At 48.1% G+C, this 27,846-nt stretch overlaps 13 protein-coding genes across 13 annotated transcripts; 7 read left to right on the forward strand and 6 right to left on the reverse strand.

The window, feature by feature from the left end:
* Positions 1–274: 274 nt before the first annotated feature.
* On the reverse strand, positions 275–2,541 carry I303_103300 (uncharacterized protein; the record flags this gene model as incomplete). The annotated part of the gene is made up of 3 exons (XM_018406646.1): positions 275–1,705; positions 1,772–1,826; positions 1,883–2,541. The coding sequence occupies 3 exons, from the start codon at positions 2,539–2,541 to the stop codon at positions 275–277; spliced, it is 2,145 nt and encodes a 714-aa protein (XP_018263454.1).
* Positions 2,542–3,182: 641 nt separating this feature from the next.
* I303_103301 (uncharacterized protein) lies at positions 3,183–5,697 on the reverse strand (the record flags this gene model as incomplete). Its single annotated transcript, XM_065968737.1, has 13 exons — positions 3,183–3,355; positions 3,398–3,484; positions 3,532–3,691; positions 3,775–3,860; positions 3,913–4,283; positions 4,347–4,626; positions 4,677–4,694; positions 4,751–4,834; positions 4,892–5,039; positions 5,096–5,119; positions 5,162–5,230; positions 5,294–5,441; positions 5,516–5,697. 13 exons carry the CDS (start codon positions 5,695–5,697, stop codon positions 3,183–3,185), a joined length of 1,830 nt encoding a protein of 609 aa, XP_065824809.1.
* Positions 5,698–6,827: 1,130 nt separating this feature from the next.
* Positions 6,828–8,137, forward strand: I303_103302 (uncharacterized protein; the record flags this gene model as incomplete). Its single annotated transcript, XM_018406648.1, has 4 exons — positions 6,828–7,101; positions 7,154–7,194; positions 7,250–7,559; positions 7,623–8,137. 4 exons carry the CDS (start codon positions 6,828–6,830, stop codon positions 8,135–8,137), a joined length of 1,140 nt encoding a protein of 379 aa, XP_018263456.1.
* A 327-nt stretch (positions 8,138–8,464) lies between these two features.
* Positions 8,465–9,107, forward strand: I303_103303 (uncharacterized protein; the record flags this gene model as incomplete). Its single annotated transcript, XM_018406649.1, has 6 exons — positions 8,465–8,479; positions 8,554–8,602; positions 8,674–8,780; positions 8,858–8,882; positions 8,937–8,963; positions 9,040–9,107. The coding sequence occupies 6 exons, from the start codon at positions 8,465–8,467 to the stop codon at positions 9,105–9,107; spliced, it is 291 nt and encodes a 96-aa protein (XP_018263457.1).
* Positions 9,108–9,494: 387 nt separating this feature from the next.
* I303_103304 (uncharacterized protein) lies at positions 9,495–9,841 on the forward strand (the record flags this gene model as incomplete). The annotated part of the gene is made up of 2 exons (XM_018406650.1): positions 9,495–9,607; positions 9,670–9,841. 2 exons carry the CDS (start codon positions 9,495–9,497, stop codon positions 9,839–9,841), a joined length of 285 nt encoding a protein of 94 aa, XP_018263458.1.
* Positions 9,842–10,912: 1,071 nt separating this feature from the next.
* Positions 10,913–12,348, reverse strand: I303_103305 (uncharacterized protein; the record flags this gene model as incomplete). Its single annotated transcript, XM_018406651.1, has 4 exons — positions 10,913–11,286; positions 11,356–11,812; positions 11,910–12,035; positions 12,112–12,348. 4 exons carry the CDS (start codon positions 12,346–12,348, stop codon positions 10,913–10,915), a joined length of 1,194 nt encoding a protein of 397 aa, XP_018263459.1.
* Positions 12,349–12,926: 578 nt separating this feature from the next.
* I303_103306 (uncharacterized protein) lies at positions 12,927–13,490 on the forward strand (the record flags this gene model as incomplete). Its single annotated transcript, XM_018406652.1, has 4 exons — positions 12,927–12,987; positions 13,047–13,120; positions 13,191–13,266; positions 13,336–13,490. The coding sequence occupies 4 exons, from the start codon at positions 12,927–12,929 to the stop codon at positions 13,488–13,490; spliced, it is 366 nt and encodes a 121-aa protein (XP_018263460.1).
* Positions 13,491–14,262: 772 nt separating this feature from the next.
* Positions 14,263–15,882, forward strand: I303_103307 (uncharacterized protein; the record flags this gene model as incomplete). The annotated part of the gene is made up of 13 exons (XM_018406653.1): positions 14,263–14,316; positions 14,378–14,417; positions 14,483–14,526; positions 14,649–14,714; positions 14,782–14,851; positions 14,911–14,947; positions 15,003–15,040; positions 15,095–15,194; positions 15,258–15,291; positions 15,356–15,402; positions 15,478–15,605; positions 15,659–15,768; positions 15,826–15,882. 13 exons carry the CDS (start codon positions 14,263–14,265, stop codon positions 15,880–15,882), a joined length of 825 nt encoding a protein of 274 aa, XP_018263461.1.
* Positions 15,883–16,595: 713 nt separating this feature from the next.
* On the reverse strand, positions 16,596–18,486 carry I303_103308 (uncharacterized protein; the record flags this gene model as incomplete). The annotated part of the gene is made up of 7 exons (XM_018406654.1): positions 16,596–16,858; positions 16,929–17,039; positions 17,100–17,307; positions 17,371–17,640; positions 17,702–17,894; positions 17,953–18,235; positions 18,291–18,486. The coding sequence occupies 7 exons, from the start codon at positions 18,484–18,486 to the stop codon at positions 16,596–16,598; spliced, it is 1,524 nt and encodes a 507-aa protein (XP_018263462.1).
* A 721-nt stretch (positions 18,487–19,207) lies between these two features.
* Positions 19,208–21,836, forward strand: I303_103309 (uncharacterized protein; the record flags this gene model as incomplete). Its single annotated transcript, XM_018406655.2, has 9 exons — positions 19,208–19,347; positions 19,399–19,483; positions 19,542–19,884; positions 19,956–20,365; positions 20,457–20,551; positions 20,605–20,786; positions 20,861–21,036; positions 21,090–21,270; positions 21,343–21,836. 9 exons carry the CDS (start codon positions 19,208–19,210, stop codon positions 21,834–21,836), a joined length of 2,106 nt encoding a protein of 701 aa, XP_018263463.2.
* Positions 21,837–22,457: 621 nt separating this feature from the next.
* Positions 22,458–23,663, forward strand: I303_103310 (uncharacterized protein; the record flags this gene model as incomplete). Its single annotated transcript, XM_018406656.1, has 5 exons — positions 22,458–22,690; positions 22,793–23,077; positions 23,160–23,222; positions 23,326–23,448; positions 23,513–23,663. The coding sequence occupies 5 exons, from the start codon at positions 22,458–22,460 to the stop codon at positions 23,661–23,663; spliced, it is 855 nt and encodes a 284-aa protein (XP_018263464.1).
* Positions 23,664–23,752: 89 nt separating this feature from the next.
* I303_103311 (uncharacterized protein) lies at positions 23,753–25,659 on the reverse strand (the record flags this gene model as incomplete). Its single annotated transcript, XM_018406657.1, has 2 exons — positions 23,753–24,431; positions 24,503–25,659. The coding sequence occupies 2 exons, from the start codon at positions 25,657–25,659 to the stop codon at positions 23,753–23,755; spliced, it is 1,836 nt and encodes a 611-aa protein (XP_018263465.1).
* Positions 25,660–26,358: 699 nt separating this feature from the next.
* On the reverse strand, positions 26,359–27,609 carry I303_103312 (uncharacterized protein; the record flags this gene model as incomplete). The annotated part of the gene is made up of 1 exon (XM_018406658.1): positions 26,359–27,609. One exon carries the CDS (start codon positions 27,607–27,609, stop codon positions 26,359–26,361), a length of 1,251 nt encoding a protein of 416 aa, XP_018263466.1.
* Between the last annotated feature and the right edge of the window lie 237 nt (positions 27,610–27,846).

Raw genomic sequence — 27,846 nt, forward strand, 5'->3', positions numbered from 1 at the left:
TAAAATGTATGTATCGGAATGCATTGGGTTAGTCAAAATCAAGGAAGTGCCAAATTCAATTGCACGTTCGCTTCTCGCACTGAGTATAGGTACATACTTCCATAATCGTGTTGAACAGTAGTGTCGAATCCGTCAATGGAGAATTACAACTCAACTACGTTTTAGCCAAATCAATACAAAGTATATCATCAATGCAATGCAAATCATCGTTGACGCAGGTATCCAGAGGAGACAGGAAGGTTAATGCGAATAAACGGATGAGAAGACAGACTGCCTATGAATTGATTCGTATACGGAAATTGCGGAAGTATGTATTCTGTTCTTTGGGTGAAGCCCAGGCCTCAGTATGGCCTCCGAAGAATGTGGAGAAGAATAGACCAACGAATCCTCTCTCACAATCGACATTATTCAGATATCGATGTGGTCGACTTATTGAGGCGATTCGCGCGTTCGGAACAGGAAGCAGTCCGGGAGCTTTCACAGCAGGAGGGGCCGGAGGCGTCGGTGCTTTGGGAGCAGGAGGGGGAGCGATGACAGGCGCCTGCACAGGGGCTTTGACAGGAGGAGGTAAAGGTACCTGGGCGGGTGGTGTAGGCGGAGGTGGTAGCACAGGAGCTGGAGGTTTGACGACTGGCGCTTTAGCGGCCGGAGGTTTAGGTGCCGGAACAACTGGCTTTGGTGCTGGAGGAGGTGTGGGTTTAGCAGGGGGTGGTGCAGGTTTAGGTGGCACGACGGGCTTGACTGGAGGCTTCACCGTTGGTTTTGGCTTGGGTGGTACCGGTTTAGGAGGAACTTTTGGTTTAGGAGGTACAGGTTTCTTCACCGGCGCTTTGAGTGCATCCACATCCGTAGCTTCCGGGCTTGACGCGGTCAATCCATCATCCATGCTTATGGCCGGTATCGAAGTATCAGTCCCCTCTGGGGCACTAGGGCTGGGAACGCCAGTGATCACGGCTTCTGGGATGTCTTGTCGCTTTCTCTTCCGAGCAGGATCATCGGCAGGAGGATCTTCAGGAGCCGCTGTGACTGTCACTGTCGCAGTCTCGGTTTCTGTGGTCGTGGCGACTGCCAAAGCGGTTGGGAAAGTGACCACTTCGGTGAATTCGTATGTATATACATCACCAGGAGTGCCAGTCTTGACATTGGCATTTCCTCCGTTGTAGCCAGGATCACCAGGATAGCCGTTAATGCCCTTCCAATGTCCATCATCGTAGGGTGATCGTTTAGATAGCAGGCTGGAGCTGAGCCATCTCTTCGCCTTGCTGAGTATTGAGTCGCTCGAGGTCACACTCTTGCTTATCGATCGAATCGCCAAAGCTTGGTCATCGGTGTCCTGATTGACCGAGAGCCAATCTTCGGTGATGAAGGTGTCGAGACTGTCGGCATCAGGCTCTTCGTCCCGCTTGATAGGGGATAAGCCAGACCAAAGCGCAGCACTATTACCCATTGAAGCCAAGCACGTCTCGGTAACATCCCGGAAGAATACGTCATTCGCGTGTACCATCAACTTGCCATTGATCCATATGTTGAATCCACCATCGTTCCTCCCAGGAGTATTCAGCCATACATCCTGACGGATATTTGTCCACTCTCCCCTTTGGAACGTCCAAGATCCCCTGCCTATACTGAGTCCGTATGGTGTACTACAGTCGGAGAAAGGAGGCGATCTGCACAGTCGCTGCGTTTGCCTATGTCGAGGGGCGTACTGACGGAAACACATGATGATGAGCTATGACCGTGCTAATTGATTGTATCGCAATTGATTACTCACCAAGTACAATTCGCCGTGTCCGTTCTCTCTCCACATCATACGCGTGCTGAAACAGCTGCAAAAGAAGGAGCTTCAGCATCGTATGCAAGACGGGTGATTGCTTGTGCTTACTCTCTAGCATCTACGCCTCCTGCACAACCAGAATAGCCGCCGTATAATCCTGGTAGCTTCCCACCTTTCACAAAATCGAAATCCTTAGGAAAGAACACACTATACTCCAATGTCGCGTTATGAACCCTACGCATGTTGAGCGGATGAGCATAGAATGTGGAGCCACCTCGAGGGTTGTTGCCTGGATTAAGTGATCCAGCGGGATATGTTATACGTAGCGAATTAATCGTTCCGTCCCAACTGCTGCCTGGAGACTCCCCTGTAAATGACTCTGCCGATACATCTAAAGAGGAGGATGGAGAGCCTGCTAAGACTTCTATGTTTTGAGACCCGGAGGAGAAGTTTGATATTGAGAACGAGCTCAGATCGCTAATTTGCGCGTCGGACTCCCAGGTAGTCCCTGCTATGGGATACGAAGCTTGCGCATCTTCGTCCGCATAAAGACTTGCAGCCGAGTCGTAGTATTCGCTGTTTTGGTCCTGCAATATTGGTGAATATGATGAAGAGCCGTCACTCATTGATGGGCTCAGGGAGTCCAAACTCAATGCTGATTCGCTGACATCTGCCGATTGTGGTAACGGGACGGCATCGACAACGAGAATTGCTGCCGAAATAACTGTCAAAGTCCTCATCCACCTGTTGCTGCCGTGTGCGCGCATGTTGATGTGATGCAAGGTCGGCCAGCGACAGTTTAATATCGTAAAAGAGTAGACTTCAAGTCTTTTTAGCGGGATTGAGAAGGGTGCAAGGGTCGTGATGGGTTACCCGAGCGAAGGAGATCGTGAGGAGAGGTGAGGAAGGACGGATACATCGAAGCGGTGACATCCTTCTATATGTACATTGTCGTTAGTATTCTTTCAGCATATTGCGAAGCATTGAGGCGGCTGCACAAGGTGAGTTGATGCAGGAATTGATCGAGGTGTGTGTGTGTGTCTGATCGAGCAAGCCATCCAACAAAACGACAATGAAGATAATAATGTGCCGGGGTTTGCAGGAATGGTGTGCTGGATTGTTCAGACTGTTTCTCAACAAATCCCATAAATCGTGCAAAAACGTGGCAACGAGCTGATTTTGCTATCCTGCAGATGACGCAATGCGATCGCATCCTGGCATTCCAGCCTGGTTCCAGCTGAAGGGGTACTGGAAGGGTAGCTGGAGCAAGCAATTCACATCTCATACTTTAATTAAATCCAACGGTTTGATACGATACGTGCTAGGCATCATTCTGTTTTACCGACAGCTATTCTATCGCGCCAGACTGGGTCGCGCCAATATGCATCCGACGCGTCAAGCTTTCCGATTATTTTTCTTCATCCCTGTCACTCTGATCTTTCGATCCTTTCCTCTCTTTATCAAGTCCGAGTCTTTTGCCAGCGTGAGCAACCTCTTCCTGCTCGGTCAGAACAATGTCTTTGACAAAGAACATCCCAATGAGCATCGGCACTTGTAGACAAGTGGCAACAATGGCTAGGACTGGATTATCTGTAAGCTTAAGATCACGTGCCCTGAACTCACTCTTCATGGTGTGAACGTAAGACTTAAGTATAGCCAGACCGACTTCCGAGTTTGGATCGTACTTGATAGCGGTCGCGATGTTGCCATCTATGATGCGTCAGATCTTATCGGCATAACTCGGTAGGAAAACCCACAGATGACCTGAGCTTGATCTTTGGCTGCTGCTGGTAGGTTGCTTATCAATGTCGTAGGTAGAGTCTCTGACCACACAGAACCGGCTACAGCGACTCCGATCGCACCACCAAGTGACATCGCAAAATAGAAGATTCCGGTCGCCATAGCCAGTTCACCACGCTTGACAGCTGCTTGAATGGCAACTTGAGACGAGGTTTGGAACATCTAAACCATCAGCTGCGTCCACATGTTCAGGTACTCACTCCTCGACCGATACCATAAATAGCTTTCGCGACGACGAAGGAAGCAATCGAGCTCGATCTTCGTGGATTTTGGACAAAATTGATATCTACTCCATACTGTCAACGACAGCTCGATCGACAAGTCATTATTTTACCTACCAATCGCGATACCTATTGCACAGAGAGGGATTCCGATCCAGATTGGCCATTTGGTATGGAAGCGTCGTTCGCCCAGGTTCAGCTTCCGACAGATTGGTGTCCAAAATCGCATGACCAGACCAACAATGATCGCAGTGACTTGGAAAACGATTCGTAGGGTGTTATCGATTTGGGAAGCTTTGGCAGGGGAGACTCTGACAGCTACTTGTTGGAAACTCTGGAAATAAGTGGTGAAGCACCCATATGACATGAAGTCGCACATGTTGATGATGAACATCGCTAGAACGCTTCGATCTTTCAGGGTACACCACGGGATGAGAGGAAGCTTTGGCGTCAACAGCCAGGAAGGTCGGAACCGCTTTGGTAAGGACCTGAACGCGAAAGTAAGCTTGTCTGCCCGCAATCTGAGCTGCAACGATTGTTTAGCGACATACCATCCGATGAAGAGTAGGAGGAGACCGAACCCGACACAGATCATTGCTACGTTTTGATCGGTCCACTTGGCAGCAAGACCTTTGGCGAGAGTAAGCGGTACCAAGATCAAGGCAACGCTGGCAACCAGAAGGCAGACACCAATGATGTCATACTCGTGAAACAGCTGATTATACAGGCCGGTCCGTGGTGGCAGAGGATCGATATCTGGTGTTCTGCGAACGCGGTTATGCCAGGATACTAGAACGCTGACGAAAGGTATAGCCAGTACCGCGTTGATTACTGGACGACCTTTCAGCCTGAAATCCCGGTGAGCGCGATGAGACACTTACTAGCCCACATGCCATAGCCTACTCAGGGCATCAGCAATCTGAGCAGAAGGCAGGCGGCAAAAAAATGTACTCACCCCATCGCCACCCATTAGCTGTTCCCCAATTATCCAGGATGTGACCACCAATCTCCGCTCCAGAGTACATCGTTACGATGGCACCTGATAAAACTCAATCAGCCATTGGTACGACATGGTCGCAGATCAAGTCTCACGCACTGAAAGAGTCGGCAGCCACATTCCACAAAGCTCGGCTGACTATGGGAGTGGTCTCCGCAATATAGATCTGGATCGCAATCTCATATGATGTGGATCCGAGACCGCTGAAGACGTTTGCACCAATATAAGTTTGCACATTTTTGCAGCCCTGAGCAGTCAGATCAGTCACACAACGGGTTTTTGGACAGAAGCAAACTAGCTTACAGCCATCATGGAGTAGCTAATGAGCTGAAGCTGATTAGCGAATGCAAATATACGTTCTGGACTCACGATCAGCACAATCATGAAAGTGAATACGCTTGGGGAGATACGACCGACATTATCTGTGACCTTCGGCATCTGAAAGTAATGGTCAAATCCTTGTGGGTTGGCATATTAAATCAGGATATGTGGGACACTTACCAAAGCATATGCGCACATTGAAAACACACGAGAGACTACACCGGCAGCAGCAAGCTCCGAATGACTTTTGAAAGCGCTAGTAGCGTAAGCCGTGAATGTCGATTGCGTGTACTGGGCGAAAGCGATGCCCAAGGCTAGCAGCGTGTACCTGAATGAGAGTGAGTCAGCATATAACAGCTAGTACACTTGCAGAACACCTGATAGGACGATAGGACAACTTACGCCCCATAGGCAATATGGATATCTTTTCTGGAGATTACCGATAGTACTCGACTAGAGGAAACGATACCCCGCTTCTGCAGAATCGTGGACTCCTCGCTCAAAATGGATGAGCCATCATGTGTGAGATCGTGAAGCGGGACAGTTACCCTCTCATCGCTTGGATGATTCCGCTCAGTAGCCATTTTTTACTGATTGAGCGAGTTTCGGAAGATTGAGTAACAACATAATATGACAGGCCCCATTGACCGCCAGCACCGTCATATATAGAGAAATAGCTGGACTCGTTGCGCACAATTTTTTTGGGTACCAATTATGGTCGGCCGACTAACAAACGTCCAGTCGCAGCTCATGCCTTGGAGGCCTTTGTGCGAAGTAGAGGTCGGTCCACATACCTCTCTCTCTTATCGGATGACCGTGCCTGCCAAGCTAGACAATCCTGATTCTGAACAATTCTAGCATAAGCGCAGCATGCCCTTAGCTAGCATCCTACTCGGGATGGTATGATCAACTTATTTCATGTTCTCACTCTAAACAGGGTTTCGGTTATTTTTTGCCTATCGGCCGAGTCAATCTAATCTGATTAATCCTGTTCGCTTCTCTTTCTCGTCCGAAAATGCAGGATCGTCCTAGACCTTTGAAACCTCGAGGGTTTCGCATCGCTGCTGATGCTCCTATACCCAGAGAGTACCAATTTGAGATGGGCCTAATTCATCCGTACTAAATCCGCTATTCCCCGCCAAATATATTGATAGTGGAAGTCCCGAGGGTAAGACTGTTAACTCGGACGCTCATTACTCAAGTGTAACACTCCGATGCGGTCCGAAGGGGAGGACGCGTGAACACTGCTTCTCTGAAAATGAGTCTTCCATCAGCATGCGGTGTGAGGCAAGCTGTTCAGTATTCTGTGAAGTACACAGATGCCGATCGTGACTACTCATTACGTAAACGAGATTGGAGGGCGACGAGGGGATTTTTGACATCTGACGGTGATCACTCTAATGAGGTGTTGTTTATATCAGAATCCATCATTAAACCTCGGAAAGCGTGGGTACTTATCCAGTATGCTCTGCACGGTGATGTGGCCTGCACGCATAGCGTCTTAGCAGCCCACCTGATTATGCCAGATGTCCGACATTCAACGTCATATCGCCCGGACTTAAGCTACCGGACTTTTCGAACATAGACTTTCAGCTTTGGTCTGCGTCATATCAAACCAGCCGGGTCATTCTCAACCGCTTTTAGGTCAGACATCTGGTCTCCTCTATACCTGTGAGTGATTTCATCTCTGAGCAGAAGACTGCATGATCAGAAGATGACGTACAGACTACTTGCTGCAGGCGACAGGCCGACCTACGCTGTACTCGAATTCAATCCCAGCAGCAGTTCGCTGAAGATTCTCAAGGAATCGCCAGCGCCTCCAAACTCCTCTTGGCTGGAGCATCCCGCTATCAAGCTAGACAACAGTTCGGGACAGGTCGTATATGCGGATAGCGAAGACGATGGGCTTGTCTTCACACTGGTGATCAAGGAAGATGGGGATACCGAGACCACAAGTGAAAGAAAAACACACGGCGGGACTGCCCACAGTGAGTCTCGGAGTACGCGCAAGACTTGACAACGCTGATCATATCTCATCAGTCCATTGTCTGAAAGATGGGTCAGGGATTGTATCTGCCAATGTGAGCTTCTATCCGCACTTTGCTTGTCTGTTACTCATATCCAATTTATGAACAGTATATTGGTGGTACTGTGATCCTCCACCCTACCGACCCTTCGACTGGAGTTCTGTCCCAAACTTCCGAGTCACCACTACTCCACTTCCCTTATCCGTATGAAGGCCAGACCCCACCCAACAAAGACCGGCAACAAGCGAATCACCTTCATCAAGTCATTGAAGGAGAAGGAGGAAAGCTGTATTGCTCGGACTTGGGCGCGGACCGGATATGGATAGTGCAGCGAAAAGGAGAAAGCGGTCTAGAACTGTCTGGATGGTTGCAGTGCCCGCCTGGTAGCGGACCGAGGCATGCTGTTCTATCTGCTGATGGTATGTTCGGCTTCTTTCCGTCGTTAAGTCAATCTCAACGTTGTTGAGATATCCTATCTACAGGCTCAAAACTTTACGCTATCGGCGAGATGTCCCATGAAGTATTCGCATTCGATCTCAACGATGATTCTCAGCCGCTCCTTCCCATCCCGAAATTCTCGGTGAACATCATTCCCCCAACCGTACCAACTTCTCATCAACGATTGATGGATAGCTCAGAACTCTACTTCCACCCAAAAATACCGACCACACTCTATGTGACCAATCGGTGGGAATTGCGGATCCAGGAAAGAGAGCCTCATCTTAATGCTCTGCCTGAGAAGCAAACCGGTGATGCGGTAGCAGTCATACTCCTTGCAAAAAACGGAGTGACCGTGGAAGGTGTGAAGCACATCCGAACGGGCTTAGACGTTATAAGGGGGATGCAAATCACCCCGGATGGCAAATACGCGGTTCTTGGAGGGCAAGAAGGCGGAGGAATCGAGATTTATGAGATCAGAGGTGAGAAAGGTGATTCATGGGTCAAGGTAGCAGAAGAAAGATCGGTGTCTGGGACGAAGGACTTCTTATGGTTATAACATCATGATGTTGGAGGGCGGGCGGTAAACAAGCCACATTTTGTGTTCTCGAACTAGACAATGCACTTGAGCGATCCCTACCGGATCACATTCTGCCTTTGCTGTTTTTGAACAATATACATGCATTTGGCATGAAGTAATGATCAAAGCCTGCTTGTTGTGCAGCATACAAATGTATTGGCTGCATTTCGAGGCATGAGGTTGACCGCGAAAAGTCCGATACTGCTGGCCTATGTCCGTTGTTCGACCGTTGCTATTTAACATAGTACAAAGCTATCGTTGTTATCTACTGCTTATATATATGATTGAGCGTTTGTATTGAGCAGGATGGGTTTTATTACTGTGGGCGGATCTACTCGCTTACGCATCCCCGTCGACATGACTGACCCTTGTTGATCGATGCCTGTATTTCGCAGCTCATCACACTTTGGGCAAAGGAGGGGCAAAGAGAGAACCTGATCCGATGTGAGTTGATAGTACAGAAAGCAGATGCACATGAGAGACGAGCTGATGGGGGTGATCTCGGACTGTGATAGCTATCAACGAGATCAAGAAAGAGGTCGAGGAGAAAGAACCGGGGACAAAGAAGTATCACCTCGGTGCTTCGCAGGACGATCCAAACGAGCTCTGGGTTTGGGAAGAAGTGAGTTTTCAAGGTCCAGTTGAATCTGGGCATCACATTTGAGCAAAACTCACGCAAAAGAATGAATGTATTGCTAGTATGAGTCTGACGAAGCACTTGCCAGTGAGTGTGGACTGTCGCGGTAGCTTGACTGAGCTGATCCATCATTCCAAGTAGTTCATGCTAAAAACGAGGCAGTCCAAGGTAGGCTTTTTTCCCCTTACAATGACAAAGGATACGACAATTCCTGGAGCTGACTCTGAGGATCGTGACTTCCTAGTCTGGAAGACGAAATGGGATGAACAACTAGCCAGACCGATGCGAAAACAAGTATTATCTATAGTATGAGGTAGAGTATGCATTGATCGTTGACGGAGTCTGTGCGTCCGTGCATTCAACGTGGTCACCGCTGCAGCGACTTTTTCGGAGAATTGCGCCCGATTACAGGAACACTACAAATAGTTGTATCGGGAATTACAAATTTGGTTCCGATCATTTGTATTTTCGGGTTGATCCGTTGTTGCATGATCGTCCTGATTTGTAGTAATAACCCGAAACATTTGTATTTCACCATCAAAACAATCCTCTTTCTTTCCTTTTGTCGTTTGCATCGCTGTTCTACCATTGTCCTCGTATTAAAACAAGAGTCAAGATGTGATCAGGATGTTCTTTTTCTTCACTTCAACCACTTTTGCCACTCCTCACGACCATAGCTAGACGTTCTGTCCTCCAGCGATGATACCTCGAGCACTCCCTTATGTCAACTTCATCGTAGCCTCATCGGCATTACTCTTCCAGACGACGGTACTCTACCCATGGCATCACATTTTGAGTGACGATTTTGAGAAGTGAGCACTGGTCTACGGCTACACGGGGAAAAGATATATACTGATCAACCGTAATCATATAGACTGAAAGCCGAGCAAGCGCGTCAATTGGAAGAACACCACAGAGAGAAACGACAATTACTAGATGCGTTACATCTCAAAGTAGAGGATTTGACCAGAACAGTCGCACCTGAGAGATTCAGACAAGCGGGGAATGAGATCATAGAGACAGCTCAGCAGCAAAGAACGCTATGACCTGTAACTCATAATACATCTCAGGAAGGAGAACATTTTACGTCCTGTGGTGAGTACAGTTGGACGTACTGCAGAGTAAAATGGGGGCTCTCATCGCTGACCGATAATCCCTCTCCCTATCCTTTCATCCTTTTGTCACTGACAAGCCGGCCCGCATAACATCGGCTCGACCGCCCTTCGCCTTATCGCCCTCATCCGACCTAGAAAACATAGACCTGTTGCTTGTATATGCATTTGGAGTGTTGTAATATAGGCATCAGGCAGAATACGATGTCTACATCGTTCAAGGAGGATTTTGACGAGGAGGCCTGAGCTGTCAGTACCGCAAACATTCGACTCAATCACCTATTCATTTGCGATTGCTCTTTGCGATGACCTCACATCTGCATCTTGCATCATCCAACGAGACGCAATGAACGAACGCGGCCTGCGAATCGGTGAGACGAACCAATCCTTTCTGGCTTGCTGCTCGCTCTTGTATTTGGGGAGCTATGGTTACTGATCGGAGACTGACTGTCATTGACCCATGCCGAGGTTGGTGTAATGGCCGCTGCGACCAAGCGAGTTTTATGGGTCAAGCGATGATTCCAGCAAATCCATCATCAAGATTCTGAGGGGGGCGAAGAAGAGGAGAGAAGCGAACGTATAATCGATTTTGATATTGCGAGCACGGGAGATGATGGTCAAGCCATTTGCCAATGAGCAGCAAATCGCGGTATTTACTGTGGTGAAAACGAGTTTAACGCGTGAACCAACACCTGACTTCTCAGAGGATGCTCTAAGTGTTGCGATCAGACTTGCAACACTACTTCATTTGCCAGCGACCCTCAGTGGCGACGTGAACACAACGCCAAAACCCGCCCTGCGAGTTTGAAGACCGACGTTTTCATCCTTTGGAAGCTCTGGATCTGCCGCGAGTAGGATCATCGATTACAGAAGGGTAAGACAATATGCATGAGGAATATATATACAAAGCAAATCACAACCAACTCATTGACACCTCATTGACACCGCCACCGCTCTACTAATACAGAAGGTCTTTGCTAGATCTCTACTAACGAATCGACCCGATCAGAGAGGCTGCAAGACTCTGACACCTTGGTTGATGACTTCGATGTATTTCACTCCGGAGACCTCGACCTCTTTAAGGATCTTCTCAGGTTCATCAGTCGGATGGCGCGTGTTGATGATTGATATTTCTCTCCACTCCTTGTTGGTTGGGATGGGGATACCTTTATCTTGCAATACCTTGAACTCTTTGTAAGCGCCTTGGGATTCGAAACAACCCTCTCGTTTTATGAGCGGGGAGTCCCAACAAGGCTGCATTCGCAAGTCACCCTTTGATCCATTGAAGCAGACGATCGAAAGTCGCTCGTATGTCTCTTGAGAGGCTGGTGGGTTGTGGACTCTGTGTCGAGTCGCCCGGAAGTGACCACCAGACACAACTAAATAACGCAGGAGGAACAATCAGCTAAATTCCTGGCTTATGGGATCGAGGGATTGTTTCAACTCACGTTCGAGGGTGTCACCGATGTTGACTACCAAAGCACCTGGAGAGTACTTGACGTATCTCCAAATACCGTCTCTACCCCACAGTTGTAGACAAGTCACGGGGATGGAGAACAGCAAAGTGGTGGTACCGAAGTCGGTATGTCCGAACATCCTGAGGCCTTCGCCCATACCCTTTTCTTCGTTCTTGAATGGGTGGAACAAGGCATGTCTGAGGTATCCTTCGTTGATGGGTGTAGGTCCTTTTGATTCTACGTTGTCCCACAGGTAGTCCTCAGGCATCTCCAAGACCAGACTCAACAATCTCAACAATCTCTTATTGACTGATTGAGTCAAGTATTCGGTGAAGGCGACGATCTCGTCCATGAATGGGTGAACGCATTTTGGGACTTTATCGAGAGATTTGTATTCCTCTTCGTAGAAGTTGAATTGGGTGATACCGTCGTATTTGCCTTTTATAGTCTGCGGAAGAGCGTGAAAGGTCAATGACAAGACCGGAAGTCTCGGAAAAAGAGGTCAAATAGCAGTGTGTCAGTAATAGTCGGGATGGCTCACTCACTCTCCAACCGAAGGGAGGCTTGTAACCGGCATATAGTCCACCTTGCGGGTCCCAGTGAAGTCTCTCCTTGTCTTCTTCGGAGATGTTTCGGTGGAGGTATTGAGCAATAGAGAACTGTCTGTGAAGCTGGAGTGTCCTCAGATCAGCATGATGGCAGAAGTCGTGTGAAGGAATTTTTATAAAGGGATATCGGGTCACTCACTTGTTCAAGGTTGATTCCATAGTTGACAAGATACAAGAAACCATCATCTCGAATAGCAATCTTCGCGGTCTCCACTAGCTGGTCTCGTACTTTGGGATCAGGCGAGTCGAGCAAAGACAGATCAATGGAACGAAGCTTGGCATAATCCAGGTCTTCGGTGGGAGCGGGAGGAGGTTGCCATTGGGGTACTTCTGGTTTCTCAGAAAAGTTCGTGGGTGGGTTAAATGGGGCGGCCATGATGATAGATGAAATAGTCAGACAATGCGAAGTCAAGTGCGAGATACAGGATACAGTGAAGCAACTTGATGGAATAAATGGTCACGATATGATCAGTATCCACATGATGACCACCATCTTATATACCTTTCTCCGTTCACAGAACCCCATAGTCCGGCTATGATTGCCTTGTCGTCGTCGACAAGCGTTATCATCCAGCTCTCCGTCTTGCCATCTCCCGGGGGACGCATTCGGATATGCATCGGGGACCCCTAAGGAAGGTCGTCGTTATGCTAGTACGATGACGAGAAAGTCAGAAGATAAAGAGATCCTGAATTTTGAACTGGACACCCGAGGTCCATCCCGGATAACGCTCGGGGAACGCCTCGGGGGTCGTTGTCAATTGGAGGTTTCGTATCGATATCTTTGGTCCGGTAATCTGACCGGAATGATTGGGCAAGTCCCAGCCTAAAATTCTGGTATATATACATAGGTAGGCCGTGGTCGAAGTACATCATCTCTCTCATACAACAACAAGTCAAGCCTGCACCAAGTCAATTCCACACTTCGCAAAACCAAAAACAAGTCACGCAAACAAAATGGCCGGCCCTTCCAAAGTCACTGTCTCCAACGACCAATTCCCCATCAAGCCCCACAACAGTGAGTCGCCCTCGTTTATTGACGACCAGAATCAAAAAATAACACACTTTGCTATATAGGTCCTGCTGTCAAGATTGGAAACCTTGTCTTCTGCTCTGGTCAAGTCGGTATGGGTGAAATCAAGGCTGCTACTGTAAGTTCTCCTCCAAATACTGCTTGCATGTCCACCGAATTTTGCTGATGCCCAACATCCTATCACGTAGCGGGAATCATTAGGAAATTTGCAAAAAGTCCTCGAGCTTTCCGGGTCCTCATTAGACAAAGTCGTCAAATACACCGGTGAGCTCCCTATCACCAATTGATACGCTTCTGCCTGACATCTTGCTGATCGACCGGTCATTCTGATAGTCTTCCTCAAGGACATGAACGAAATGCTCACCATGAACGAGGCCTTTGTTGCTTTCTTGCCTGACCCTAAACCGGCTAGAACCTGTGTGCAAGTTGGCAAACTTCCGGGAGGACCCAACGCTTCCGTCGAGATCGAGTGTGTTGCCGAGCTTTAAGGGATTTGCGCTTCGTTACACTGGAGGGTGTCTGGAGATACAGTAGCATCATAGACATACAATTCACATGCATTGGATTTGATCATTATTTGGCATTTCTACCATTTTTCTTCAGAGGTCCGAATCGAGTCCTTCGAATTACTGCAACAAGCATCAGAGACACACAGCTTCATTCAATCCGCTCGGCCGTCAAAGAAAGATACCATGTATGCAATGGCTATGATGAGCTCAACTCTTCATGAATGATCTCGCTCGTTCGTGAGGTCTTCTCCACCTCGACCGTCGTTGAAAATCTTCTGAGCGCTTGGTACTTGCTGTATTGGATTCAGCTCTGCGCTTCCGTTAAACATCGTTAAAATCAAGACGGCCCGGGATTACCGATAATTATGCTTGCGCCAGGACATCCTCTCATCTTCGGCCTTTTGGATACCACTGACTGATACGTAATGACAACAGTTCCCCAGGCGACTCCCGAAAAAGTCCCCTTCTCACGGATCTCGACAATCGTCGTACGCGATCTAGATCCAATCAGAACAGTGAGTCGCATATCAGCTGACGCAAAAGAATCGTTGACCCCCGACGGTTCCCCGAGATTCGCATCGCTGCATCGGTATCCTCCGACCGGATGGACCATTTATCTTACCGGTAAAGTCGGCTGCGAGGAATCAGTTTGTTTGATAATTCCATTACAGCTGTTCAGGCAGAGTCCATCCATGTTAGACCAGTTCAGAATAGTTCTAGGTGACACTTCAACGCAAGAAAGAAGAGCAAGATGTCAGATCTCAACCGCTTCAGAATCGAGAATCTCTTCACAGTTGCTGGTCAGGTAAGTCAAAGGCTCAGAAACGAGAAAATGACACGTCGATTAATGGCTTGGTGTGACACAGACCGTCTTGATTACAGGCGGAGGAAGCGGCATAGGCAGAAGTAGGTCTTGAAGAAAGAGATCTAGCAAATTTTAACCATCAGTGCTGATATCTCTGATCATGCAGGTCTCACTTCGGCATTTATCGCGAACGGTGCCAAGGTCATCATCGTAGGAAGAAGACTGGACGTTCTTCAACAGGCCGCACAAGATATTGGAGGTGACATCATAAGATGAGCGACGCTTCTGATAATCGAAATAGAGACGGTGATTGATCTTGAAGTACTGTTCAGGGCGATGTTTCGACAAAAGAAGGTGCCGAAGCAGTATTCAAGCAGGTCTCGGAAAAGGTAGACTCGGTAGGTCCGTCTCTACACCTAGTGCATACGTCTGTTATTGGTTATCGATACTGAGAATAAGATCAAGCTGGATACAGTGATAAATTGCGCCGGAATATCGATTTTATTCAATACGCCATCGCACGAAGTATCCGATCGTGAGCGATCGACGCATCACTTGGCAAAAACATTGTTCTGACCTTGTTTCGGTAACTAGCTGAAAAAGTGCATGACACTCTCGCATCAGTGGAAAAGTTAGTGCGCTCGAGAGTGTGAATACAGAAGACTACATGCTGACATTTCAAGTAGTGAGGACTGGGTTAAGACTCATCAAGTCAACGTCAACGGTAAGCCTTTACCCTTGTACGGGAAGCGGCTGTGATTGAGCATTCCTCTCCTAGGGCCCTACTACGTGTCAGTTGCTGCTATACCTTTACTGCGCAAATCGTCGAACCCGAATATTATTATGATTTCTTCAGTCGCTGGACTGGTTCCTCAAAGGTCAGTCATAGCGGTTTCTTCTAAGATATCGGTGACGTTCGCTGACAGCCTCTTGGCCTGCAGAGGTAACAATACATTTACATACGGTGTGTCGAAAGTACGTTGCAGATCATGTCATCCTGGAGATTGCATTGTAGTCATTGATCGAAGGAGATCATTAGGCTGGTGTCATACATCTCTCGTCGATGCTGGCGGGTAGATTGCACCCGTAAGTCCTTTACAGCCAGGTCATAGATCATGCTACTCAATTACCCTTCAGAGGCTAATTCATCACTGGAATTAGTCTAAAAATCCGAGTGAATTGTCTCTGTCCTGGTATTTTCCCGTCAGAGATGACATCCACCAAGGATGAGAACGGTAATATCATCTTGGGCGACATGGGGACGAAAGCAGTTAAGCGAAGTACAATGGGTACGTACATGGAATTCATAGGTTCTGTCAGAATGCTGATAGTAGCGCTGCAGGTCGACCAGGATTACCGGAGGAGATAGCGGCACCGATCTTGCTTCTCGCGAGTAAAGGGGGGATGTATATGAATGACACCTGCATCAATGTGGATGGCGGGCGCTATCTAGTAAGTCTCGTCGCTCTTTATAACAACGACACTCTTTATCTGAGTATACTGTTTCAGGTCATGAAAGGCATTTATGACGGATATAGACTACCTGATGATTCCTACATCGATTGAGAAAGGGGGTTTCGCGTATGTTATGGCTAGGTCCAGGCGTGACTTTAGAGTTTTCAGAAATACCATAGTACAACATCATGCATATGTGTTAGCAGAAGGATTCCATTTTGGTGATCTATCACCTGAATCATCCACGCCCTCACCATGAACGTCCTGAGCATTGAGAACACAACTCCCTGTGTTGTGCATTAAGAAAATTGACGACACTCTCAGAGATAGCCAGTAACCTCATCGCTTGCCTCAATGACGCTCATACTCCGGAGGATGCGCGTTGTCACCCAAGTGCGCTGGTAGAAGGCATGGTCAGCTCGCTCAAGCAATATAGGCAGCCATTTGGACTGCGAGAGCATAGACTGGAGCTCACTGTCCAGCGATGCTGCAACTGAGGGATCTAAGTGGTGCACGACTTGTTGCGGACTCATGTTTGTTTTCTTTCGGAATTCCTTCATACATAGCATTTGCGAAGACATGAAATCGCCCGTGGTTCAATCACGTCGCATCGTCTGGGAAGTTTTAGAGCAGAAACATGCATACGTGGATAGCTCAAAATCCAACCCAACCGTCCCCAATAGGCAGACACACAATTTTTCAGGTCGGACGAAACAACTAAAATAATTTCACTAACACGATTCCATCTTACAATGACTCGCCTTCTCAATCATCCCTCCTCTGCTGTATCTCAAAGACCTTGTCGAGTACCTCAATCTTCGGCCTTACAACATATATCTGAAAGCGGGTTGCTCTTTGTCGGTCAAATCCCTTGCGGCAGCGTCCTCAGGTTGAACCATGCTAGCAGGATCTTCTCTGGTCTTTTTGTCTCTTCTCTTATTGGCGGACCAGTTGACCATTCGCAAAACGAAGAGGTTGGCGATGGCGAGACCGTAGAAGATTGTCAAGATCATTTTACCAGTTCTATAGTGAGGCGCAGTCTTGGCTTGGAATGTTTGAGGACCGATCCAGTTACCGATACCATAAGCTATTTGACCACAAGAAGATGCCATTAGCATGTATCCATCATAGAGTTTTCGAACGCGATGGGCACTCACCGATGATCTGAACAGCACCGGCAGTAGCCTTCTTAGTGTATCCAACAGTGTTAACGGATAGAGACGTCATAAGCAGACCCCAACCTGTACCAGCAGCTCCGATAAGAGAGTCTGAAACTCTTCAGGTCAGCACATGTTTGCTTCGTCGAGGTTGAGCAGTAAGACACTCACAGCCAAAGAGCAATACACCCTTGTTGTTCTGCGGGGCAAGCAGCATGATGAGGCCACCGACGAAAGGCAAACACATAGCGAACATGGCAAAACCGGTCCTGTCCCTGAATCGATCGGACAAGTTCATGATGATAAGTTTACAGAACATGTCGATAGCACCCAAGGGCAAGTTGAAGAGAAGGGAGATTCTCTTGCTGTAGCCGAAGGACTGAAGTGGAGCGATCAGTCAGCTGTAAGGTCTAGTGATCGGTTGAGTTGACACAATGCTCACGTTGATGATCAATGATCCGAAAGTACCGATACCGCCGTTGGGGATGTTCATGAACATGGAAAAGGAGAAGTAGAGGTAAGTTCGGGGGTCCAAGAAAGCTTCTTTGACTTGGTACCATTGCCAGACGTAGTTTCCGATACCTTGAGCGTTCTCCTTGATTCTGTCGACAGCAATCGCTTTCTCTCGCTCGGACAACCACCCAACCTTGATCTGGGAGTCTGGCAAAGCGAAGAAGTAGAAAACTCCAGTGAAGAACGTAAGGAGACCGAACTAAGGTGTTTCTTGCGTCAGCTGCCATCAGTATTAGAGTGAAAGAGCGGCGTCGACTAACAAGGATGTAAAGCACCTTCCAAGAGGCGATGGAGGGGTTCACAAGGCCCGAGAGACCGTAGGCGACAGGAGACACAATGATGGTGGCCAGACCATTCGCAGCCAAGAACAAAGCCATTCTACCGGCTTGCTCGGTTCGTCGGTACCACATAGAGATGATCAAGACAAATGCGGGAGTGATTGAGGCCTCAAAGCTGCGCGAAGAGGTCAGTAAACAGCTTTGCGGAGTATGCTTGTAGAATTGACACTCACAAACCAAGCAAGAATCGGCAGATCAAAAGACCAGTATAGTTGTGCACAAGGGCGTGACAAGAGAGAATGATCGACCAAGCGATGATAGTCACGGAGATGAATTTACCAATGGGCAATCTCTTCATCATGTAGGTTGCAGGCAGTTGCGCAGCCAAGTACCCGGCATAGAAGATCGAACCACACCAAGAGTATTCTTGGGAAGCGAGGTTCAGATTGATGTCTTGACGAATGTTCATTAGAGAAGCGAATGTCAAAGATTGCTTATCGGCATATTGCAAGCCGTCTAAGCGCAAGCGTCAATGAGCCGATGCTCTGCACTGGACACGAGTTTGACTTACAAATCCATACCAACATTGGCATGAGTCGCCAGTCGATTTTTCGTAATACGGATCGACTTTCTTCCTCGGTATAGTCAATATGCTCATAGTGAGCTCGGGCAGCAAGATCGAGGATATCGCCATGTCTCTTGAGGCCTTCCTCTCCGTATGGTACCTCTTGAGCGGTATTCTCGACCTGGACTTTGTCTTCAGCCATGATGGTGTCTGTTCGTGTGAGATTGTTTTGAGCTCGCGATGGACTGTCAAGACGAGTGAGAAGTGGGTCTTGGATATGATATCTTGATGAGAATGGGTGGGAGTGTCATTGGATACGTCTGATTAGCCGAGCAATATGTAGTCGCCTCATTCGAGGATGAGATGGATGTTATCAAGATCCACAGATTGATTGATCTCCCGACACTTATCCTCGGTGTCGCTCGGGGAACTGAAAATCAGAATTACGTTGACAAGGTTTTTAAGGGAATTGCCTGTTCAGTTAATTTCCCATTGCCTTGAATCACCGCTCGAAGTCTTGGGTTCGCGTTTTGATAACTCTGATCGACCACGGACGCACACACGCAGCTCTGGGACAGGGTTGAAATGAGTGGCCCCGGTCCGTTTGGACCGATAAGAGCAGCTTAAAACCCTGGCGTCCAGCCAATGACAAGGAATATATTTGACCCAGAATTACTAGACAAACTCGCCCTCGGGTAACCCGTCTTACGTGTGACATCACAAATCCCTGTCCTCTTATCAGCTGACCTTTTGATCCTTTTCAACCCGCCAAGATCCCAACGAGATACGAGTACCTCCACAAATTGCACTTTTTCACAATCAAATATACAGACTTGCATTGTCAAGTTTGAACACCCGACGAAAACCCCGAAAGTACCCCTCATCTGTACTGACCAATTACTGATACCGGATAATGATTCACAATGGGCCGATCCAGGTCATCGTCGCCGCCTAAACGGACGCGATCTCGGGCTCAAACACAGGAAGTTCAGGCGCATCCGGAAGAGCAAGAAGAAAAACGTCAACATCGAGCATGCAAGTTCTGTAGGGAACATCGTATTAAGTGCGTATCGCTCAAAGCATGCGTGCAAGCTTCTAACATTCACACGACTAGGTGCATACCTGTGACGAGTGAAGAAAGATGCAAAAAATGCATTGATCTGGATCAAAGCTGTGACAAGGTATCAGCAGCGCCGAAGGTGTGTGTCCAAAAATAGTATCTGCTGTAAGAAATGAACTGAAGTTGAATATATGAAGGACACCCGACCTCGTCGTCGAACGCTGTTCAGAGGTTCAGCCAAAGGAGCATCTCTCTCGCGAGCACAAGGCTACGAACCCAGGTATTTGGGCAGCTCAAGTTTGGCTATCTTGGTTTGGAAACATGTGCCTCAGACGAGCGAGATCATCGATAGGCTGAGGGGAATCGATGATCGATATGACTTGCATCGAGGTTCGATAGGCGGATTGGAGCAAAATGGTCTGCTTATAGGCCAAGGTGAATCGTCCACCGGCAAACCGGAAAAACCGACTCTTGTGTCAGTCAGCATGGTGCAAGCCAAGTTGATGCAAGAACTGGGTGCCGAGAGTGTCCTGACGAGCTGTAAGTGTATTATATCTCCATTATCTGGCATTAGCATCTCTATCAGCTGCTGACACATCTCTTTTCCGCAGTATACGAAACATGTCGAGACAAGATTATACCCCTTTTCCCTGTCATCTCGGTATCGGAGAGTCTGCTGGCGGACAAGGCGAATGACGCACACGTCGACAAATTCGCGGCTGTCGATCCCAAGTCAACTCCTCCCACACCTCTGCCACTCATAGTGAGGATGATACACTGTGCTATTGCATCCAGATCGCGGGAAGTACCGGAATACATCCAGCGGAGTCTACAGTCATCGTTGCATAGTCTACTGCTTGGTCCTGAAATGCAGAAATTGGTGACAACAAGGTGCTTGGGGAGTATACAGGTACTTGTACTTTTGAGCATGTGCGAAGATCTCTGTGGCGCGAATGCCGGTGACGCAAGTGAAAACGTCTGGCATAATATTGGTATGGCTGCTAGAATGGGCTTTGCTCTAGTAAGTCACTCTCAAATTGCCAGGAAATCCACTTGATCACACGGTGTATCATTCGATTACATCCAGAAAGCTGATACACGGATATCCACAGGCATTGCATCGAAATATAGCGACAACACATGTCCCTTATTTCCAGCTGAACAGGCGGCTGAGGGTATGGGGCGCTTGCATCAGCATGGACAGGTGGTGAGTGCTTCTCCGGTCTGCCAAGGTGAAATGAGTCTGAAGGGATTGAACAGGACAGCAATCCGAATGGGACGGCCATTCGCCATCGATCCAGCGGATTGTGACGCACCGCTACCCAGGCATTACGCCGATGGCATTCGCGATGGGGATATGACGAGCAAAACCGAACCGATCTTCCCTTGTTTCAGGTTTTTGGCAGAATTTACATCGCTGAGTCTGCTCCTGGGCCGTGCTCGTAAGTACAGCGGTCATGAGTTCATGCTTATGCAATGATATCGATTCTAATGTTCGAGTATGCTTTCATAATAGACAAATTGATCGGGAATCCCTCGGGTTTACAGGCGGCCGATGATCTCAGCTTATTGATGCTTCAATCGGACATCGACAACTGGCTGGCGAAGTTACCGCAGAGCTGGCCTTACTCGATCAAGCTTGTTCTTCGACAAGCTCCCCTCCTGATGAATTTGTTTATCATCGTTCTCGAAGTAAGTGCATTGGCTTTCGAGGTTGCTTGGGCTGAAGGCCATGCCATACATAGTTCACCTTCCAGAGGAGCTTCTTATGGCCATCAACCCCTATACCACCTCAATTGTCTTTTAGACCCTCTCGAGATCGTTGGGTGAACTTGTGCCAACGAGCTGAGCAGGCTGTGTACTGGCTAAACTCACCTGACGGAGCATATTACCTGGACGTCTGGTCAATCACCGTGTACGCAGCTTGTGAGTTCGCCATCTTCAACTGGAATGTTGTTATGTGTTCGCTTGCCGATCTGACTGCTTTTGACTGCACAGTCTGTTGTGTCATTATTCATCTCAAGGTATTTGAGGAATCGAAAGACCCGCATCATCAGTGGTTACTGGAGATGTCAAACACGATCATCCAACAATGGGCCAATCAACAGCCCAATAACCCAGTCAGGAGGCGACTAGCATCGTTCTCGGACCTTTTGATGTCCGTCGGAACCGGGTCAAGCGTTTCAGTTAATATGTCCAACACTAACCCAACCGGAAGTGCAATGACGAATCTCAATATACCAATCTTGGGTGGACTACCACCTCAGCAGCTCCAACAAACAAGCTCGAATATGCATAGCGATATCGATGTTCAGGACATGTTCAATAATCCACCTTCAGCATCGTCGAGCACACAACAATTCGATGGATACAGTTTCAACAGTAGTATCGCCACGGATGGTAGTGGGAACAATGTGAATCCCATGGAAATGTATAATCAGCTCTCGTTCTTGGAACAACTAGGCCTAGCAGAATTCGGATTTGGTTCATAGTCTCACATGCATGAGTTGTTGTACAATGACATTTCGAGTCCAGTATAGCGAGATATGCATTTGTTGTCCCATGAATGTTGCATTCGGCTTGCAGTTGTATAATTTAGAGCGCTTTGCGCCGATCTCACCTGAGTTCCGTGATGTTTTGACCCGTTCCAGCATGTGAGAAAGGTCAATGAGATTTCTCTGTCATCGTCATCGCTTGTGTCGTCGTTGCATGTCAGTCATGGAGCTGTTGATCGTCTTCTCGTCAGCTGACTGTCTGGCAACTTGCAATGCGCCCAAAGAGGAACATCGGACCGGTTATCAATAGGTACGGTACAAACAGCAAAATGTCAATGTTCCCCGAGCCGCCCCCGAAACATCCCCGGATAAGATATGAAAAGTCAGAGCGGAACCCCTTTCGAGATACCGATGCACCATGCATGATCAGCTCGGATTGAATGCCGATGTGGATGGAGGAATGACTAGATCCATGTTGCAAGTCGTCTTTGAAAGAAGAATACCCAAAATGCGTTGTTGCTGCTCAACTCAATTGGATCGCTCAAACAGAATCTCCTTCTCGACAATACCATCTTCGCCCACCGTCCTAGCCGTCAGGTACCTCTGACATCGTTCACAATGTCTTTCACTTCCATCGAACAAGCACGAGCTTTCGCTACACCCAATCCGCTCAAGGAGAAGCTTGATGCCGGAGTCCTGGCTCACGCACTATCAATCAAGATAGTCAGCAGTATCGAAGTCCTCGGATTCGCCAAATCAGCAGGATACGATGCGTGCTTGATCGACTTGGAGCATTCGCCGTTCGGCTTGGAGACTACGAATCAGCTGAGTTGTGCAGCTTTAAGCCTTGGGTACGTCCTCCTCTGTAAACGCGTACGATTTGATCAGATCGCACAAACGTGTATATACATACAGCTTGGATCTGGCTAATTGATACAGGTGTTTTTGCACAGACTCACTCCCATCGTCAGAGTACCGGCCAACACGTCCGACTGGATCTCGCGAACCCTCGACGGTGGAGCTCAAGCTATCATCGTCCCCCATGTCAACTCGGCAGCGGAAGCGGCCAACGTAGTGAAATATGCGAGGTTCGCGCCTTTGGGTGAAAGGTCCGCAACGGGCACTATGCCGATGTTGAGATATGCAAATGTCCCTGCCAAATTCGCGAATCCGATTTGCAACGACCTCGTCACTGTCATTTGTATGATTGAGACTGAGCGAGCCCTCGAGGATGTCGAGTGAGTCGCCTGTACATTACCACCCCACAAAGCTCCGATGTTCAGTACACGAGTGCTGATTAGCTTTGATTTCGTTTGATAGCTCGATAGCTGCTGTGGAGGGTGTTGATGTGCTTCTTATTGGTTGTGGAGACTTGACCTCTGAGTGAGTGACAAAACAGCCCGCATTACCCGCTCAGATCTTGGTCAGGAGTGCTATTTTGAAAGTCAAATGACTCAACTTGCTGACGCGCGTATGGTATGCACAGCATGGGTATACCGGGTGATATGGGCAATCCGCGAGTCGAGGCTGCGTTCGATAAAGTAGCCGCCGCTGCTAGGAAGGTATCTGTTAATGGCAGGAAAGTCTCGGTTGGATTCGGTGGATTACAGTGAGTGCTCCCATGGGTTCATAATGAAACCCTTTTTGCAAAGCTGATATGTATGAATTTCCAGTAATCGACTTGATCTGGTAGAGAAGTTCGCCAAAAAGAATGATAATGCTAGATTCGTCATGGCTGGAGCAGACAACACCTTCTTACTTCAAGCCATTGTTGACGGCGGAGCAGCCATACAAAAAGTAGAGGCTAGCATCAAGAATGCTTAGGATCTGTATCATATTACTTGCATATTCGACAAGGACCGTCAATGCATCTCTGGCTCCACTGAGGGACTTTGCATGATCGGTTTCCGGTCTCATAGGTATTCCTCCTGGTTGACCTCCACTAGCTGCTCAGCAAAGTCATCCATTGCCCAAATTGTAAATTTCCCCATCTCGTACCACTTCTCTCTTTTCGCTGTCTCCTTCCATGCTCTGGAAAGCCCCGATGTGAATGACCACAGCTCAACGTTCCATCCCCTCTTGAGCGCTTCTCTGACCGCACCTGGAAATCCATCCTTATTAAATTGACCTCCTCTAGCATCTCCCGTAGCCAAGACGAGAGTATTGGCACTACTTCTGTCCGCCTTCTTCGGTAAGAATCCTTTTTCGTTGAGAACCTGTAGTATCTTCAGATGCAGGATTTCGTCCACTCCTTGCTCTTTGTATCTCCTCGCGATTCCGATCTCGCTGTGATTGGATATCTTCGCTTGAGGCTTGGTGATGGTCTTCAATGACGTGGAATCCTCTATCTCGTCTTCATACAGTTCGACTCGTTTCAGCACTGATACCTCCCAGCCTAACCGTACTAACGGGTCTAGATTTTGTTGCAAGGGCGAAGACGCCACTAAGTGAAGTGATCCAGGCGGAGTAAATCTGCCGCGTCGAAGCAAGAGCGATAATGCCGGTAATGAGAGAGTACGAAGGTGTCTTGGTGGAAGCGCATCAGAGGGATTGACGTAGAGGTGTTGAATGAGCCCATGAAGGATGTTCGAACTGGACGTGGAAACAGAAGTTTAGTTCATTTCCGTCCTATTTAGTGATTACTGATAAAAGCGAAGACTCACTGATCGACAAACACATGGGTCTGACCATCAATATCGTGTTGACCTCTGAACCCATCTACACCTTTCCCTCTCATTCGTCCTATTCCACCTTGCCAAACAACATGGCCTAATTTCTCGCCACATGCATACTTGTACTCTTCAGCAAGAAAAGATTTGATCAAACCTTTTTCAGCTGAGAATATCTTTGGTAATTTCTTCTCCAGGATCTGTAGATTTGTTGGCGTGAGGGTCACTTTGTCCAGTTCCCCTTCAGTCTCGCCTTCCGTGTTAGTGTTTTCGCCGTCGGTCTCAACCGCTTTCGGCGGCGGCGCCAGTGGCAACGATAACGCAGCCATGAGCTCAATATAAAGCCCTTCTCGCATTTTTGCGATCGATCTTCTCATAGCTATCTTGTCAGTCCGCCTCGCGTCTAGGAGGGGCAAGTCTAACTGTCGTCTAAAAACATTGACGATCTTCACAGTCATATTCAGGTCTGATAGTGCGGGGAACAAGTCCCTCAGCATTGGTGGAAATGTTGATCCAATGGTGGAATCTAATTTACTTTGATGTTCAATCTTATCTAAAATTTCTCGGCCATATATTTCCGAGATATCCCGTTGGAATTGTGTTGGTGGTTCTGGCCGCACAGGTGCACTGATTTGGCTTCTTGTATCTAACGGATCTTCGTCCGTATCTTCGTGATCAGTGGTAAGAGGAGTAGAGGATCGCAGCACACGGATAGCAGTTCTATAACGCTTGCTACCTGGTATCCTTGTCCGAACCAATTTGACTAAAGGACGTGGTCTGATATCCGTTTCGACCGAGATGGTGTCCACTGTGCTTTCTGCTGTTGATAGCACGGATGGTGCTTTTGACATGTCCAGCGGCTCAAGGTGATTATTCGGTTGGTCAGTTGAGACTATAGCCTTTTCTCCATCCTGTTCGGCGAAATCGCGAGCGATGGCTACCGGAGAAGTGTGTGCGGGTGATTGACTAGAGTTGAGGTTATGAAAGGGTGTCCCGGGAGGATGTGGAGTCATGGCCCCCGGATTGACGAGAGGCGATGACGATGTTATAGCTCGTAATAAATCGAGAGCTGTGAGTGGCCTGGGTGAGGGAGTAGGGGTAACTGAAAGTGCAGACGATTGATATTGATCGACAGCTTTGCCGTCTGGCATATTTGTTAGTCGGTTAAGACACTGATGACCACAGTTGCTGATGCACATACCGATAGGCCTGACTCCCTTTGTGACCCCTCCACTACTCCCCTTTGTGTTATCATCATAGTCGCCTGACGGCGGTGATGGTGGTAAGATTACACCAAGTAAAGCCGGATCGAAATCTTCTTCGATTTCGAAGGTCGAACTGGGCTCAGTAGGCGGACCATCATGCTTCATGCCATGTGTCTCGATATCAAGTACCGATCGATCTGATGATAGTGCGGGCGCGGAAGAGTCGACTAACATGCAAATTGAGGTGGCAAGAGAGGTAAGATTGAAGGAAGAGGATATGACCTGTGCCCGGTCACGCGTTGTTAGGAGCGACTTTGCGCAGCTTCGTACGCGATTGACGATGCTGTTGAATAAAACAGCTGTCGTCTCAATGGATGATGTGTGTATGTACAATGATGCCCAGCTGAATAGCTTTGAGGGGAAAAAGAAGAAAGAATAAAGAGCGATGGATGATGGATGAATCATTTATTATGAGCGCGTTGATCGATCGGAAACTAAGTGGATTGTGGAGTCCCCGATTTACACCAAGCGACACAAGCGCTTCATAACGGGAGTAGAGTAGAGTTGCTTGTGCAATCTGATTCGATATAGGAATGCATTTGCGTCACTCATGTGTTCTATTCAATGGGTGCAGAGAGTACATAATCATGCTTGATCCTTGTCAACCTTCTCCTTCTTGACAGGCTCGCCTTCTTCTTTACCGTCCTCCTTCTTGGTCTCATCTTTCGCCTTCCCGCCTTCCCCTTCAGCCGATGTACCTTTCTCCTCCTTATCTTTCCCTTCTCGCTTTTTCGCCGCATCCTCCTGCGCCTTCTTCTTCTCGAGGATCTTCATCTGCTCTTTTTTCTGCTTAAGCTTCTCCCTATACATTCTCTCTTCCTCCAGACCCTCTTTCGCCAGCTCAGCAAGAACTTCCATAGCTTTAGAAGCCTTTTCGTTGTACCTCCCCCAGGGTCTCTGCAGCCAAGTAATGATATCATGTCTTTGCGCTCGTTGCTTAGGCAACATTGCTTCTTGGTACGTTCTTGGACCATACTGAGGTAAGGTCGCTACCCATTCCTCCTTGGTCATTGGACCGATCCTTTTCTTCGGAGGATTTTCCTTTTCCTTGGCAGCTTTCTCTTTAGCGATCTTCTCGAGCTGCAAAGCGACTCTGATCTTTTCTTTCTCGTATCGCTGCTGTTCGTATGACTTCTTATCCCTCGGCGGGGCTGGTCCATGACCAGGACGGTGTGCGTAGGCGTGCGCATGAGCGTGCATCCGTTTCTCATTCTGAGCCAAGATATACCTCTTGTTCTCGGTAGGAATCAGCATCGAGACATCCTCCAGATCATTATCCTTCAATTGTTCCCGGAGCAAGAAATCCCGTTTAGCTTGTAGCTTGGTCAATGGACCGATGAACATCCTCCTCAAGAATGGTTCAAAGTGTTTCTCCATCTCCTCGTTGATTTTCTTCTCCTTCTCAGCTTTGATCTTTTCCAATTCCTCGAATTTTTCCTTCGTCACCGGCCCATGGGGTTTGGGGAATGCGATGGGAGCGAAACAGTTTGGAAACTTGTCCAAGCCCTTTTGAGCTTCTTTGACGTCTTGTAATTCCTTTTCGAGCTTGTGAAGCATCTCGTTGTGATTCCAGTCGGCGTCTTGGCCCGGGATGTACAGGTTGTTCACTTGATCCCATCGCAATTTAGCGATCATGTATTTCAGAGCGTACGCGTGATGCGCTCGGAGCATTGCATAGGACGGCTCAGGTGGCTGGAGCTTCGGTGTGGCAGGCAAAGTGTTGTGTCTTCCGTGAGTTGCTGGGGAGGTGGGGAGTGGTGTGAGAGGCGGAGTAGTCAACCCAACCAGCAGAGCTGGGTGAGAGGCCTTGGAAGGGGGAGACACGATGCAAGTCATTCTGAATGATGTGCTATAGTGACTCAGGGGTGTGTGCTCAGAATAGCTGGTGATCGACCTGGTGTTTGTGATTGACGGTGTGTGCGATTGTATATGTGAAGCTTCAAGTGCTTTTTTTATATCTTTTTTACTGGTGAGGTCGAGTTGTAGAACGATGTCGTAAGGGAAGAGATATTATAGATGACTCAAATCGACTCGATTCACGCCCAATATATAGCTTGAGAAGACGACTTCATT

The sequence above is a fragment of the Kwoniella dejecticola genome, chromosome 4, assembly GCF_000512565.2.
Source record: "Kwoniella dejecticola CBS 10117 chromosome 4, complete sequence".
NCBI classification, from domain to species: Eukaryota; Fungi; Basidiomycota; class Tremellomycetes; order Tremellales; family Cryptococcaceae; genus Kwoniella; species Kwoniella dejecticola.